This window comes from Triticum urartu, chromosome 6A (genome assembly GCF_056163025.1).
Source record: "Triticum urartu cultivar PI428250 chromosome 6A, HENAU_Tu73, whole genome shotgun sequence".
In the NCBI taxonomy this organism is placed as follows: Eukaryota; Viridiplantae; Streptophyta; class Magnoliopsida; order Poales; family Poaceae; genus Triticum; species Triticum urartu.
In genome coordinates, this window is record NC_141878.1 from 318,709,825 (window position 1) to 318,726,097 (window position 16,273).

A 16,273-nucleotide genomic window follows, 5' to 3' on the forward strand; every position below is an offset into this window, starting at 1 on the left:
ACTAACTCATTAGTTGCAATGCTTGCAAGGCTTAAGTGATGTGCATTACCGAGAGGGCCCAGAGATACCTCTCCGACAATCGGAGTGACAAATCCTAATCTCGAAATACGCCAACCCAACAAGTACCTTCGGAGACACCTGTAGAGCACCTTTATAATCACCCAGTTACGTTGTGACGTTTGGTAGCACACAAAGTGTTCCTCCGATAAACGGGAGTTGCATAATCTCATAGTCATAGGAACATGTATAAGTCATGAAGAAAGCAATAGCAACATACTAAACGATCAAGTGCTAGGCTAACGGAATGGGTCAAGTCAATCACATCATTCTCCTAATGATGTGATCCCGTTAATCAAATGACAACTCATGTCTATGGCTAGGAAACATAACCATCTTTGATCAACGAGCTAGTCAAGTAGAGGCATACTAGTGACACTCTGTTTGTCTATGTATTCACACAAGTATTATGTTTCCGGTTAATACAATTCTAGCATGAATAATAAAAATTTATCATGATATAAGGAAATAAATAATAACTTTATTATTGCCTCTAGGGCATATTTCCTTCAGGGAACGTTGTTCCACTCCGCCACAAAGTCGGTGAGTGTTGCGCCCTTGATGACTCTGGTGGTGCTGAACTCCAACTGGAACGCCTCCAGTTCTATGTTCCATTCGGCGACTCTCCCTACAGCATTGGGGCTCTGGAGCACCCTCTCCAGGGGGTAAGCTGAGATGACCTTGATGGGGTGGCCCTGGAAGTAGTGGCGCAACTTGCGGGAGGCGACAAGGAGTGCGAGTAAGAGCTTTTTCTGCATAGGGTATTGTGCCCGCGCATCGCGTAGCACCGTCTGACGAAGTACACTTGGTGCTCGACGAGGGCGGAAGCGTCAGTGGAGTCTTGTACCTCCCGAGACTGGATATCCTCAGGAGCTTGGTTGCTCGTTGGGGCAGCCGAGGCCTCAGGAACACCGTCCTGAGGAGCTTTGTCATCTGTTGGGGCAGCCGATGCCTCAGGAGCACCGTCCTGAAGCCGTTGTGTCTTTATCGAGTGTGGGGTGTTGCTCCATGAGCCCTTGGCCAGGTGCTCCTCCCGGACCGCCACCAGCGTTGCGCTGGTAGAGTGAGGTGTGGCGGACAGGTAAAGCAACAAGGGCTCAAGGGGACGTGGTGCTACCATTACCGGCGGGCTGGTAAGGTACTTCTTGAGGTGTTGGAACGCCGCGTCAGCCTCTAGAGTCCACTCGAATGGTCCTTTCTTCTTCATCAGCTTGAAGAATGGAAGGGCACATTCCCCTAGCTTGAAGGTGAAGCACCCCGGCGAGGTCATGCAGCCCACCAGCTTCTGCATCTCCTTGAGGGTTTGTGGTGGGCTCATCTTTCCATTGCCTTGACCTTCTTCGGGTTGGCCTCGACCCCCCCTGTGTGACACCAGGAAGCCCAGTTGCTTGCCGGAGGGGACGCCAAACACACACTTCTCTGGATTGAGTCGCAGATCCACCTTGCATAGGCTGGCAAATGTTTCCTCCAGGTCTTCAATAAGGGTCCTTGCCTCCTGAGACTTCATCACTACGTCATCGATGCAGGCCTCAGTGTTTCTCCCAAGCTGCTGACCCAGGGCGATGTGCATCAGCCGCTGGAAGGTTGCTCCAGCATTACGCAGCCAAACGGCATCCAAGTGCAGCAATAGACCCCGCAAGGGGTTAGGAAAGCCGTCTTCTCCACGTCCTGCACTGCCATCTTGATTTGGTGATAGCCTGAGAAGGCATCGAGAAAACACAGTAGGTCGCACTCGGCGGCGGAGTCGACGGTTTGATCGATGCGTGGGAGCGGAAAGGGGTCTTGAGGGCAAGCCTTGTTGAGGTTGGTAAAATCAACGCACATGCTCTCCTTCCCCCCTTTCTTGGGGACAATAACCGGGTTTGCCAGCCATTCCGGGTACCGCACCTCTCGAATGACACCAGCCTCTTGCAGTTTGTGGGTCTCTTGGATGATGAACGATTGCTTCTCTATGGATAGCCACCGCACCTTCTGCTTCACCGGGCGTACATTGGGGCATACCCTCAGGTGATGCTCGATTATCCCCCTCGGAATTCCAACCAAGTCCTTGGGCTCCCAGGCGAACACATCCTTATTTGTGCATAAAAATCTGACCAACGCCTCCTCTTGATCTAGAGGGAGGCCGGTGCCTATGGTGAAGGTGGCGCCTAATGCCCTGTCCTCGTCGATCAGCACCTGCTTCATCTCGGCCCAATCTTGAGAGAACAACTGCTTCTTCTTTGCTGGCGTAGCCCCCATAGCCTCCGGGGCTCCTTCCTCACTCGGCCACACGGTCGCCACGACCCTGAAGGCGAGCTTGAGGGCCAACAACACTTCCTTTGTGTCCCCCACCACAGTGAGGACGCCGCTGCTTCCCGGCATCTTCATGAGATTGTAGGCAGGGTGAGTTACTGCCATGAACTTGGCCAAGGCCGGGTACCCAAGGATGGCGTTGTATGGGAGGCCGATGCGGGCGATGTCGAAGTCAATTAACTCAGTGCGGTAGTTGTCGCGGGTGCCGAAGGTGATGGGGAGGCGGATCTGCCCCAGGGGGCAGGTGGAGCCGTCGACGACTCTGGACAAGGGCTTGGTGGGGCGAAGCCGGCCATGGGGCACATGAAGCAAGCCAAATGCTTCCACAGAGAGCACATTGAGGCCGGCTCCACCATCAATAAGGGTCTTGGTGACTGCTACGTTGCAGATGGTGGGGGTGCAGAGCATTGGGAGCCCGCCGGCTCCCACGATGGTCGCGGGTGGTCCCTCCAGTCGAAGGTGAGGTCGGCCTTAGGCGCCTCCCAACCCGTAGGAGCTCCCTGTTATACATGAGCGGCCCCACCTAGCGGAAGAACAACTTGACGTGGTGGCCCGAGGGTGGCGCCTGCGAACCACCGAGGAGGGCTGCGGTGGCGTGGGGGCACCGATGCCGTGAAGTGCGCGATGAAGAGGCCGCACAGCTCCTCCCAAGAGACTACAGAAGATCCTGGCAAGCCAAGCAGCCAGGCGCGCGGTGCGCCTGCCGGGTCCGCCGCGCCGTCGTATCGGGGCGGCAACACTGGCCTGAACTTGGGTGGCCACTGCACCCGCCGTAGGGTGGGGATGAAAGCTCGAAGGTCCTCAACTCCTTCGTAAGCACGCGTCGGTCCGGTCGGTGGAGCAGCGTCCGCCATGGAAGCCGAACAGCGGAACGCAACAGGCAGAGAGGCAGATCTTCGACGCACCCCTACCTGGCGCGCCAAATGTCAGATTTCGGGCTCCGCAGACCCTTGAGAGGTTCGAACTCTGGGGTGCGTGCAAAGAACTCAACCTCCCTAGTCTTCCTACTCGCCAATCTCTTGGCCTAGCTTGATGAGCAGGAATGAAATGAGATACATCAGTTACCCAGGTTCGGGCCACCTTGCGGTGTAAAACCCTACTCCTACTTTGTGGTGGATTGGCCTCGAGGGGCTGAGGATGAACTAGTATAATGGAGGAACAACCTCAGGAGGTGTGCTCTTGACCTGGTGGGGGAGAGGATGATCTCTCGTGTTCCAATCCCTCTCTATGGTGGTGGCTAGGCCCTATTTATAGTGGCCTTGGTCCTCTTCCCAAAATGAAGGCGAGAAGGGTTCCCACAACGGCCAAATTTGAAGGGAGACAACTAGTACATGCTATCCTGACAAAAGTAGTCTCCGCCTGCAAAAAGCCTCTGGTCGTGATGCTGCGGTGGGCTCGACGATGACCTTCGTCCTGCCGTCCTGGCGGTCTTGGTCTTGTTGCACCGGAATGGAAACCTTTGGCTATTCCTCAGGACTCCGCGCCTGCGCTTGCCTCCTTAGCACTAAAGATGAAACTGGTATAGTTCCCGCTGGCGCCCGCCTGGCCTTGGTCATCATGGCTCACATCATCCAAACCTCATGAGGTGAAGCCTGCATAGGAATCTCCGCTTCTCGGGAGCCAGCCTGAGGAGGCCGCTCCTCGTGGAGGTCTTGGTGTCGTCCGCCTTGCGAGGCTCGGCCCCTCACGAGGGTCTTGAGTTGTCGATGCTGAAGGTGGGCCGTACCAGGCCGTTGATGAAGCCACGCCATGGGCAGCAGGCAGGCAAGTCTGGGTACCCACATTCCTAGAACGCCGATAGCTCGTACCAAGGTCGCGTTACCTCCTGCCCCTCGCTGGTGTCGCAAGGGAGGACAAGCCTCTTCTTCGGCGGAAGTGGCCCAAGCTCTTCCTGAGGGGTTTTCTCTTTCTCCGCCATAGAGAACCTCCTGATCGGTGCCATGGATGCTACGACAAGACGACGAGACAAAGAAGGAGGAGAAGGAGCGGGCAGCAAGAAGATGGAGATGAGCAGGGGACGGCTCAGCCCCTCTCCTCGTTTATAGTTGTAGGGAGGACAACCGTCGGCCTCCACGATCCCACGTAATGATGATCTTTCTCTGCATGCAGCAGGCTCTTGTCAAGTCGAATGGTTGCCGAGGCAGCATGGGAAGCAGAGACGCCCACGTCCCATCAAGCGCCATGCGTTGACCCAGGCCGCACACGATTAGGGCCCACGGCGCTTTGCCCTTGCCCCTGGCTTCACCTCGAAGCCAAGTCCGAGCGCGCCTTAGGCCCAGGGGCTACTGTCGGTGTTCTGGGAACGGGGGTACCCAGACTTGCCTGCATGCAGCCCGCGGCATGGCTCCGTCGATGGCCTAGTATGGCCCAGCTTCGGCATCAACAACTCAAGACCCTCGCGAGGCGGACGACGCCAAAACCTCCAAAAGGAGCGGCCTCCTCAGGCTGGCTCCCGAGGAGCAGAGATTTCTATGGAAGCCTCACCTCGTGAGGTTCGGATGACGTGAGCCATGACGACCAAGGCCAGGCGGGCGCCAGCGGGCGCAGTACAACAGTTTCCTCTTTGGTGCTAAGGAGGCAAGCGCGGGCGCGGAGTCCCGAGGAATCAATCAAAGGTTTCCATTCCCATGCAACAAGACCAAGACCTCTAGGACGGCAGGACGGTGGTCATCACCGAGCACACCACAGCGTCACGACCATAGGCTTTGTAGGCGAAGACTACTTTTGTCAGGATAAGATGTAGTAGTTGTCTCCCTTCGAATTTGGTCATTGTGGGATCCCTTCCCGCCACCATTTTGGGGGAAGAGGACCAAAGCCACTATAAATATAGCCTAGCCATCACCGTAGAGGGGGGTCGATGGACCAGCGGACGGATCATTCAAATCATCCTCTCCCCCACCAGCTCATGAAAACACCTCCTGAGGTTGTTCCTCCACTGTACTAGTTCTTCCTCAGCCCACCTTGAGGCCAATCCACCACAAAGCAGGAGTAGGGTTTTACACCGCAAGGTGGCCCAAACCTGGATAAACCGATATGTCCCATTTGCTTCCTATTCATCGAGCTAGGCCATGAGATTGGCGAGCAGGCAGACTGAGGAGGTTGAGTTCTTCGCACGCACCCCAAAGTTCGAATCTATCAAGGATCTGCGAAGCCCAAAATCCGACAATGAGTTCATCTTGTCTACATCATGTCATCTTGCTTAAGGCGTTACTCCATTTTTCCACAAACTTAATACACTAGATGCATGCTGGATAGCGGCCGATGTGTGGAGTAATAGTAGTAGATGCACAATCGTTTTGTTCTACTTGTCTCGGACGTGATGCTTATATGTGATCATTGCCTTGGATATCATCATAATTATTTGCTTTTCTATCAATTGGCCAATAGTAATGTGTTTACCCATCGTATGCTATTTTCAAGAGAGAAGCCTCTAGCAAAAACTATGGCCCCCAGGTCTATCTTCTATCATATATTAAAACCAAAAATACCTTGGTGCATTTTTATTTTATTTATTTTATTTTTGTATTTTAGTTCGATCTATCTATCAAAAACTATAGAATTTAATCTTGCTCGTAACCGTCAAGGGATTGACAACTCCTTGTTCGCATTGGGTTGCAAGGATTTGTTGTTTGTGTGCAGGTACTACTAACGAGTCGTTGCTTGGTTCTCCTACTGGATTGATAACCTTGGTTTCATAACTAAGGGAAATACTTATGTCTATTGTACTGCATCATCCTCTCTTGTTCGGGGAAATCCCAACACAGATCACAAGTAGCAATGACTCAAGAGGATATCGATATATCTCACCTCGAGTTTTATAAAGTATCACGAAGCAAAAGGAACAACACATGATAACCAAAGGTTCACTTGTATGTCATTCTTGTAATCATAGGGATCGATATGGATGTCCACAATTCGACTATCAGTCATTGAACAAAGGAGTTTTGTTCATGTCTATGTTTTACCGAACCTCCAGGGTCACAAGCTTAAGGTAATCATGATCTTCTAAGTGTTAATAGGATGGAGTAACGAGGAAATATTTGTGAAATAGTTTCGTTAATATTCGAAATAGTTTCGAGAGGAACCGAAAGTGTTTCAGGGTCACCGGAAGGGTTTCAAAGTTTATCGGACAATACCGGGTATTGCCAATAAATAATATATATACATAGGTGGAAATGCTTCCGGAGATGTTAAATTCATAACAAAAGGCTATAATAATAGTTAGGATGGTTTTATATTTAACTTAATACCAATGGGCCTCAAAAGGACAAGTGGTGGAGGGCTACTTGGTCCACTTGGGCCTAATAGATGGAGGCGCCCCCTTCCTCCTTGTTGAAGGAAGGCCGAATTGGAGGGTTATTCTTCCCCTCCTTGGATGTCCAAAGGGGAAGGTTTTCCTTCCCCTTGTGGCACCCCTCTCCCCTCCCTCCAACCTATATATACTTGAGTATTTTGGCCCTTTGTACACACAAGTTTTGGAGCCTCGTCTAGTCCTCACCAGTTATAGTTCTAGTTGGTCCTAGTTGACTAATTAGAGCTATACCTAGATCCTCTAATACCCATAATTAGAAGTCCAGTGTGGTTCTAATCTCCTCCCTCTAGTTCTTCGACGACGATTAGCTCTAGATGGCAAAGCACCGTCGGGTCGTGAAGACCGCACGCTTGAAACTCGTTGAGAGGTCATGCTTTCGGTCTTTCATTCGAGGGACTGCTCATGGGTGGTCCACGAGATCGTTCATCTTCGGTTCAAGAGACTCCAAGTACGATCTACACCCACTCGTCTTCTTCTGCTGCAACTCAGAGTCGGTAACGATCTGATCCAAACCGTTCATCGCATCTTCATATTGTTCCTGGGTGATCTATCTCTCTCTCTCTCTTTCTCTCTTTGATCTTCAATACCAAGTTCATGTGAGCCGTCTCACATGATCGGGATCAATTCGATGTAATCAGTGGTGTGTTTGTTGGGATATGATGAATTATATCAGATTGTTCATTGAATTCAATTGAATCTTTTGAGGTTTCTTTGATGTATAATTAAATAGATCTGTTTGCTCTCTGGTCTGTCTATCTTCTTAGGCCAAGTTTGATAGGTATTTCTTCAGAGGGGTGGTGCATTTGTAGTGGTTTCTAATCTTGCAGTGTTCTATATCACAGTGACGGAAAGGGACAAGGCACTTAATGTATTGTTGCCACTAAGGATAAAACGATGGTTTTTCTTGTCATATTTCTTGATATTTTACTATCTACATTATGCCATCTTGCTTATTGCAATTCTCTATTTACCATGAACTTAATACTTCAAGATGCATGCTAGTATATTGGTCTTGGGGTAGAGTATTAGTTATAGATGCAGTTGGATATCAGTCTACATATCACAGATGTAATGCATATATGAGATAATAGCATGAATGATCATATGTTCATAAATATAAAATACTGCAATTTAATCACTGCCCCACTATAATTTGTTTACCACACTATTTTGCTATGCTTATGAGAGATGCCTAGTGAACCTTGCCCCATGGGTCTATCTACATTACTGGAAACTTTAGAAAAATAGTATTCTTTGTTGTACCATTTTATCTTTCTATCAATTACCATTATCCCTTGCAATTTAATATTGTAACTAGCAGGATACGAATCTTGACAACCTTCTTAACGTGTTGGGGATACATTTGCGGTGTGTTTTGTGTATAGGACTATAGGTACCAATGGCTTTGTTTGTGCGGAGAACTCCTTCTGGTTCGATAAACCCTAGTTCTCTATTGAGTGAAATACTTATTGCTAGGTTACACCACCCATTCACCCTTATAGTTAGGGGTTGCCCAACCACTCTTACGAGAGAGCAAGCAAAGCTTCCTTTGGCCCCGATGTTGGATCGCGCCCAAGAAGTTTGCGAGAAATTTTTGCTGAATGAGTGAACATGTATTGCTTCCGGTTTTGGTGTCAAAACGACCGTGTGGTCCTTGTCATTGATTAAAATATTGGCAGCAAAATTGAATGGTTGTCGTAGATGTTGAAGCAGTCCCTATAGCAGCCAAACCAGCTTGGGTAACGGGAATCAAAGCAAAAGTCAACCACAAAATGAAATGGGGCGAACTAGGGAAAATATTCAGCAGTTTTCAGAGGAAGTCGGACGTTCGGATAACTGGCCAGTTGGTCAGAGCGTTGTACATACGTCTGGGTAGGTCAATTTCAGGTCTTCTTCTTCGGGAATGGATCTCAAAATTTGGGACATGGAGAAGATATTTTTTGGGTGGAATTCGAGGAAATTGGCTAAAGCAACACAAAGAGAGGCTAGATATACTAGTAAGGTAGTAACACATCAAATCCATGGACCAAAATGAACAAACTCTCACAAGAACCAATAAATTGCAAGAAATTGAATGAGGCTGTTTTTGTGGGGATTCTAAAATTGGGCTAGAAAGTGAGGGAGAGGGGCTCCTAATCAACGAAAGCTCATGATACCAAATGATGTAAGACCAAGTCTGAATTTACGCCCAACCTTAACAATTTGGAGATGAACAAGGAGAAAAAACACAAATGGCTCAAGGATCACAAGGGGATTAACTAGATTGAACAAGTTCTGTTACACATGTGCTCTCCAAACATCCAAACAAAGGTACACATAGATCCACAAGCAAGAAAAGTAGAAGTAAAAGGACAAATTCTTCCCAAATCTCTAAACAGATGGGGCCTTAAGAGATGTTCTTCTCCAAACCCTAGAGAGAGAGGAGTTCATGATGATCCAATTGGTGAACCATTCTCCCTTAAGAGGTCTTGATCCTCTAGGAGGAGATATGATGAGCAAGAATCTCTCAAGGTTTAGGTATATGCTTTGCTAACCCTAATGAGAGTCCATGGTAGAGTATATATAGTCTAGAGCAAAAGAGGGAGGTAGGAGAGGGAAACATGGTCTCATGGCCTGATTTGCACGTAGACAGGGGTCGAACGTCTAGGGATATGCCAGACATCCGGGTTGGAGGCCTCCGGGTATTATACGATAGGGATACAGGAGATACACAAACATGTTTCAGAATCGTGCCGCAGATCAAGACCCAGAATCTGTGTGCCACAAATTGCCTCCCCCACACGAGGGGTTACCAACTAAAGTTGCATTAAGTGTTGTAGAGCTCCATTGCACAAATAATGACCACTAAGAGGGATCTCATGCACACAATGGCAATAATGAAACTTTTCAAAATTTCAATGGATTCTAGTTTTCGCTGGATATATTGCATACATATAAGTGTGTGACTAGGAAGTGATTTGCACACATACACATACACAATCTTTCCCCAACCGTTCCACACTCGACCAAAGAAACTACCCGTTCCCTCAAAAAGGGCAACCTATTCAATGAAAGGCCGACCGACGCAGGCATTAGATTGGTCACCCTGTATATCGTCCGATCACCTAGGCATCAACCGTTGGATCCTACATAAATGTCTTCCTTTCGTCCCTTCGGATTCAATCAAAAAGGCAGGTGAAAAATTGTCCCCGTGCCCGCGGAAGCTCGTCGTCACTGGCTGTCCCCACGTACGTAACACACCCACCAATCTCCTTACTACATACCTTGCTTGGCCGCTCCTAGCAGTAGCAGCCTTGCCATAACACCTCGCCTCACTACTGTTTCTAGCACCACACTTTGCCGGTCCTAGGAACCATGTCGCCATTGCAACACCTCGCCTCACTGGTTCCAAACCACACCTCGGCAACATCATAGCCATCCACTCCCTAGCATCGATGTCGGCAGCTCCCAACATCCCCGCTTGGGGTTCCAGCATCGACACGGGCCGTTTAAAGCGCCCCCACTCGGGGTTGCATCATCCTAACTGGCCAATTCCATCATCGACGGTGGCCGTCCCCACATCGCTTGTCGCACCATTTAAAGCGGGCTCCGGCCACCCCTGGCAGCATTGATTCGCGTGGGGGTCACGTGCTCTCGCCCTGGTTGCCTTGGAGAAAAAGTAGAGCTCGGGGAGGAAAAAAGAAGGAGCGCCTTGTCATGGCGGTCCCTAGCTTGTGGCAGCAGGCAACGATGGTCAGGGTGTCTAGCAGAAGCGCTGCAAATCGATACCCACTTGCTACGAGTGTTGGTGAGGGAGGGAAGGTGAAGTCGGGCATGCAGAAAACATTTTTGAGGAGAAAAATCGAGAGGGTAAGGCTGGGGAAGAGATTGGTGTGGGCCGGAAAAACACGTGGCATAAAAGACGCATGGGTGTGGGATCTTGCGTAGATCAGACAGCGCGCGTGCAACCGGCGTGAGCGCCAAGCTGGTCGGCCGATCAAGATCTTTTTCCTCCGTTCTCCCCTTGTAAAGTAATATAAGACGTTCTACATCACTACAGAATGCAATATACCCAAAGCCGAGGGACCTCTCCGCCAGCCTAGAACATTAGGGAAGTTGAGCCTCCGCCTCCGCCTCCACCCCCAAAACTCAAGGGGCGCAAAAAATGGAACCGAGCCCCCCAACGGACGGCAGCAGCCAGTAGCGAAAACCAGTAGAGCGGCCGCGGCCGCGCCTACCTTCGCTCCACCCCATCCCATTTCCCCTCCTCTATTCCAACCGCCTTCCTTCCACCTCAGGTTTCCTTCGGCTCAAAAAAATGGCGGACTCGCAGGTGAATTTCCGCTTCCAAAACCGAAACCTCCCGCCGCCGGCGCCATCGCAGTCTGCTTCGCGCTGACGGGGTGTTTTTTGTGTGCGCAGGTGGAGGGGCTGCGGAAGGCGTACGCGGCAATCATGCTAAATATGGCCAAGGAGTCGGCGGCGCGGGTGCTGGCGGCGGAGCGGAGCGTGGCCGTGCTGACCGGAGGGATTGCGGCGGCCAAGGAGGATGGCGTCGCGGCTCTCGTCCGGCTGAAGAATATCATGAAGGACAGGGTACGACTGCCCCCCCGTTCGAATCGCTTGCTTTGATTTACTTTGGTTGGATGGATGATTGGGTCGGTGGTTGCGTTCGAGTTGAGTTGGTTTTGCCGATGTGTGAGCGTACGGGAAGTTTGGAGTTCGGGTGTTTGAGAGTATGCGCGTTTTAGGGCAGGTTTTGGGAACCGATTGCTTAGGTTGTCCTTCGGAATTCTTCTGGTTTCTGTTCGCGAGATGTTGACGGTGCAAATCCCAAACCATGTTTGTCCGATGTGCCTGCCGTTTGGAGCTTGTTTGAGAGGGTATGTTCTCGCCTTGTTAACAGATTAGGGAAGCTGGAGCCTGGCGCGATTTCGTGCTTATACTTCATCCACTCTTGATGGAATTTAGACATTTGAAAGGGGATTTTCTCTATCTGATTGGATTGCCGCGGGCTTCCAGACATGGGAAGGTTCTCTTGCTCTTCAGACAATCGGCAGGTTGCTCGAGTAGGACATGAGCATTAAGAAACCTTGTGATTTAGTTTCTCCAAATCCGTTTACTGTTACAACTTTTTTTTGTGATATGAGGCAAATTTGGCAATTTGTAAGCTCATAAATCGGATGGCATATTGATGATATGCCGTATAGACTACAATATTACCGATCTGCTTTACCAGTCCTTGTACTTGTTCACGTAGTAATTTTGTGATCTGTTCAGATTGTTGTGGTGTAACCATGAAAGGGATGAATAACTTAATTTCTTATAGCAATTTACTTTAACTGTTTGAAAAGCTGAAGTATTTTACAGGCAGTGGCACTTCAATGTTGGTGAATATAGTTCCCTAAATCCCGTCCCATTTTTTTCAAGTGATCTTGCAGATTGAATTTCATTTTTTTATGATCGTTGCCTAGTAGCATAGAACCTTTGAAAAGGCCCCATCTTGTTCTAGGCAAATGCAACCATGGTTGTAAAAGGCATTCTTGAATTTAGGCTTGCAACTTGAAGGCCACAACAACTAATCCTGATCTTCTACCCAAACCATGGATAACTCTGAGTCACTGCTAAGAAGCAATGAGCGCACAAGTATCTATTCATTGTCACGTTTAAGAATAGAAGACAAACGTGGTTCATACTATTTCCGCAATCCCCCTTTTACAAATCAACCTAGCTTATGTCTCCCTACTCTTATTTTCCTAGTACTACTTGGTGATTTTAGTCTGTCTACTATCTCCGCGGTCTTGTTTTTTATAATGTGTATAATTTTTGTATTTTATTATGCTATTTGTTTGTTACCTTTTCTTATTTCTTCTCAAGTTCTAGTTAATTGTTTTGACTATTGTAGTTGAATAAAGATTGATATGCCACATGCTTGCACTTTTTCATTACTCCGGGAGGAATATATGGACACTCAACTAGTACTCGTAAACAAAAATGAATGCTTTCCCTCTTTAATAAATTTTCATTTCATAGAAACCCAAACCTCTTGCCTAGGGTACATGTATAGCACATGTCGATTGGCCAAACCAACCCTGCCAGAGTTACAATTTACAAGTGTCTAGGGTTGATGACTGGTTGTGATCTTCACCTATGAATCCTTATTGACAGTTGTATGGGCTTGCTGATGGTTGCAGTGTCCATTGATGTATGCCTGTGCGGTATTTCTGTCGAATCACTATGTGGCAATGCCAATCATGTGGGAGGATGTTATATTCACATGTTAAGGCCATCGTGCTTGTTCTACTATCTATTGCCAGGATGATATCCTGAATTCCTCCACTGATCTTCTCCAATCATTGCTGGGGTTCTATAAATATTAACATTAAGTTATTCGAGTTATGTTGTAGTTATCTTCCATTCATATTGTATGTCAATAATTACTCTTCCATCAGCGCAGTGAGTAAATCGCTCAGACAGATGGAGAATACTATCTTACATGTGTTGCATTGCCTAGCTTCAGCTAATCGAACGAATCTCCTATATTTTCTAGTGTTCCCTATAAAAATAACACAAGGAGGGTGAGCTAGCTCCCCAACATCCACAGTTGATCCGACCAGTTACACAAGGGCTGCATGCATGCCACATTTTATAGAATCAAGTCTTAATCATACTGACAAGTTGAATAGAATGATTTGCACCAGTCAATTGGATTGATACGCCATCAGCTGTTGATGCTGATTTTTGTTTAAAGAATGTTTGCAACTGCACCAATACTTGTCCAGTTAATTTAGCTTTCATTTGCTCAAATATGATTACATTTTTAACTAGTTGTAGCCTTTTTAATTGTCTCAGTTTTAAGTTATGCATGTTTGAAACTTTTTTTCATGTTCACAGATGAAGCAGGTGGAATTGCAATCTTTGGCACATGTTAGAAAGATCAGTGAACTTCAGGAGCAATTACATGATGCTCGAAATAATGTGGCATCCCTTCAAGTTGAGCTGCAGAGAGCAAATACCAAATTGGAGGAGACACGGAAAACTTTAGCAGAGGAAAGAATGAATATCCTTCCAACCTGTGGTAAGATTGGTTCAAATAAAAGCAAGATCTCTCGTTCTAAGGTGCATCTCCAAAATAGAAGTTTGTCATCAAAGGACAAAAATACCGTTTGCCGCGTTTCCAGTGACGCCAAGGAAAATGGAGCTGTTGTAAACATGGAAAACCTGTATCATCGTGGTTCTGATATGCCATCATTTATAGCAAGAAATAAGAAACGTGAGTTGTATCGTAATGGGTGTACACAGCGCATTCGCGCTCTTAAACAGCGGGATCCTGCTGCAGACTCCTCTAAACAAAGCAGCAAGGAGGCTAGTGCGTCGAATAACCATTCAAAGACTGGAAAGAGCGATAGTGTTAGGAGCACTAGACAGACGAGATCCACCATCGAACAGATACTTCAAACAAAGTTTCTGGCGAACTGCAAGCGCAAGAGAGGTCAACGAAGCAGGCCTGGTTATAAGCATGATAGTTCTGATGTGCATGTTAAAACAGAAGATAAATCATCTGGCACCTCTGATGAAAACGGGTGTTTGCTGCTTCTTCAGGCACTCGAACATGATCTTTCACCTCCAAATTTGTTTTCCGGACATAGTGGTGAGGGGTTAACTGATTTGAAGGACGATTTGTTGATGGGTGGGAAGGTTGCTGACTTCAATTCTTGCATGGCCTCCCCTGGCCCAATAGATGCACATGCAATCAGCAACATGCGAGCGACAAGGAGAAAAAGATCTAAGATGGTTAGGGTTTTTGAAGCTGGTTGTTCTGAGTCCAAAAGTGTTCCAGGTAACAATCTGCTAAGATCAACCAATGAGGATACCATTTTTGAGAATGGGCAGAGCTCTGAAAGGATAGATGATCACTCTGATACATCTGCCATAAATAATGCTTCCGTTTTAAGTGATGTGACTAAAATTCTGATTCATTCTAGTGGTGCCAATAATGATCAATTTCAGTCTGGGGACAGCTCCCCACTAGTATTTCAGTCAACCAAAAGTCAAGTTGATGGTGAAGGTACCTATTAGAAACCTTGTGTGTTTACATGAAATACCTTTTTTATGTAGATTGAACTCTAACTAGCCTAAAATTATGCAGGTGAATTACGAGCGAAGCATCCTGACTGCAGAACACCGGAGAATAATTCAGCAAAAAGGAAAGAAGTTAAAGTGGATGAAAGTTGCAATTTAACTTCAGACAGAGCTGATCATTTAATCATCAGCTCCTTGGAGAAAGAACAAAATGCGAAAGCAGCATCCGGTGTTTCCATGCAACCTGAAGGTGTGAGATGTATCAAATACACATTCAATCGCAGGAAACGGAAGAATGTGTCTTTGAACAGCAGCAGTCTGGTTAGTCTAGCTGACAAACAAGAGTCTCAGGCAAAGCCTGAGACACAAAATCACTTCGTAGAATCACCTAAAGGCGACAACCAACTAGCCCATGTTGCCCAACAGGTCTGTTATTTTATTTTCTGTGTGCTGCACGTCCACTTACGATGCATTATATGTATCCAAGTGTTTGACAAATCTTGTTTTGCAGCTCATTTTGTTGTCAGAGCTGAAGTGGTAAGAATTTTGCAATGCATAAACCTGAAAGGCCGGATGGGTTCAGTGCAATGATGGTTAAGAGATATGCTTCAATAAGTGATGCAATAGATTCTTCAACGGACGAGAAACTACATCTGGCGGCAAGCAGCAGCAGAGCGATCAAGAAATCTGGATCATAGTTTAGCATGCAACAAAGAGTGACTTAACATATACCTCAGCCAGTTGTTATTTTAGAAGAATGTACAAATTAGGTAATGAATTTGGAACTGTTATTTAGTAGATGTTGAATTGAAACTATTGGTTTATAAGCAGGTGATTATTTTTGAATTATTATGTGGGGTCATCGGAAACTCGATCGGGAAAGGATTGCTTTCTGGAGCAAAAAAGCGGTTCTACGAAGTTGAAAGCAGCCTCTATTCCCGAGCCTTGGTGGTGTTGGGATTTCATAAAAGATAAAATTGGTTTGGCGCGTGCGGAAGACAATGAAGTTTTTTCTTTAATATAATGTAGTGTTTTGGTGGACCCCTTGTGATAATGGTTCTATGGTACTTTCTAATTGTTGAATGTATGGTTTTGCATGTATATTGTATATCTCAGCCCACCTTCTAGTCTTTGTATAGTAGAGGTCGAGGCCCACATTGTATATCATATATACGTGCATATGCACCCGATCAATGTTATTGTGTGTTGCATTGCCAAACCTATCTCTCTACATGGTATCATACCTTTGATCCTACCCTAACCCTTAGCCGTCGTCGGCGCCGTGTCTTCCCCAAGCCGCCGCCGCCCCCACCCTAGCTTCCGCCCCTACCTTCAAAACCCTAACCTCGTCGTCGCTATTGCACCCATCGCCGTTGCTGTCCCCTGTCCTCCTGCACCGGAGCCGCCGTCCCTTGCCCTCCTGCATCGCAGCCGCCGCGCCTGCACTACAGCCGCCGCGCTATCCCACCCCGCCGTCGCTGCCCTCCCTCACAGCCGCGGCAATCCCTCCCGCCGCTGATGTTCTCCATAGCCGCCGCACCTCCCTCCCTC

The 16,273-nt window shown here is 47.7% G+C and overlaps 1 protein-coding gene across 1 annotated transcript; it reads left to right on the top strand.

The window, feature by feature from the left end:
- Positions 1-10,664: 10,664 nt before the first annotated feature.
- LOC125513389 (uncharacterized) lies at positions 10,665-15,941 on the top strand. The gene is made up of 5 exons (XM_048678497.2): positions 10,665-10,973; positions 11,063-11,236; positions 13,535-14,708; positions 14,790-15,148; positions 15,234-15,941. The coding sequence occupies exons 1-5, from the start codon at positions 10,959-10,961 to the stop codon at positions 15,261-15,263; spliced, it is 1,752 nt and encodes a 583-aa protein (XP_048534454.2). The 5' UTR covers positions 10,665-10,958; the 3' UTR covers positions 15,264-15,941.
- The last annotated feature ends 332 nt before the right edge of the window (positions 15,942-16,273 follow it).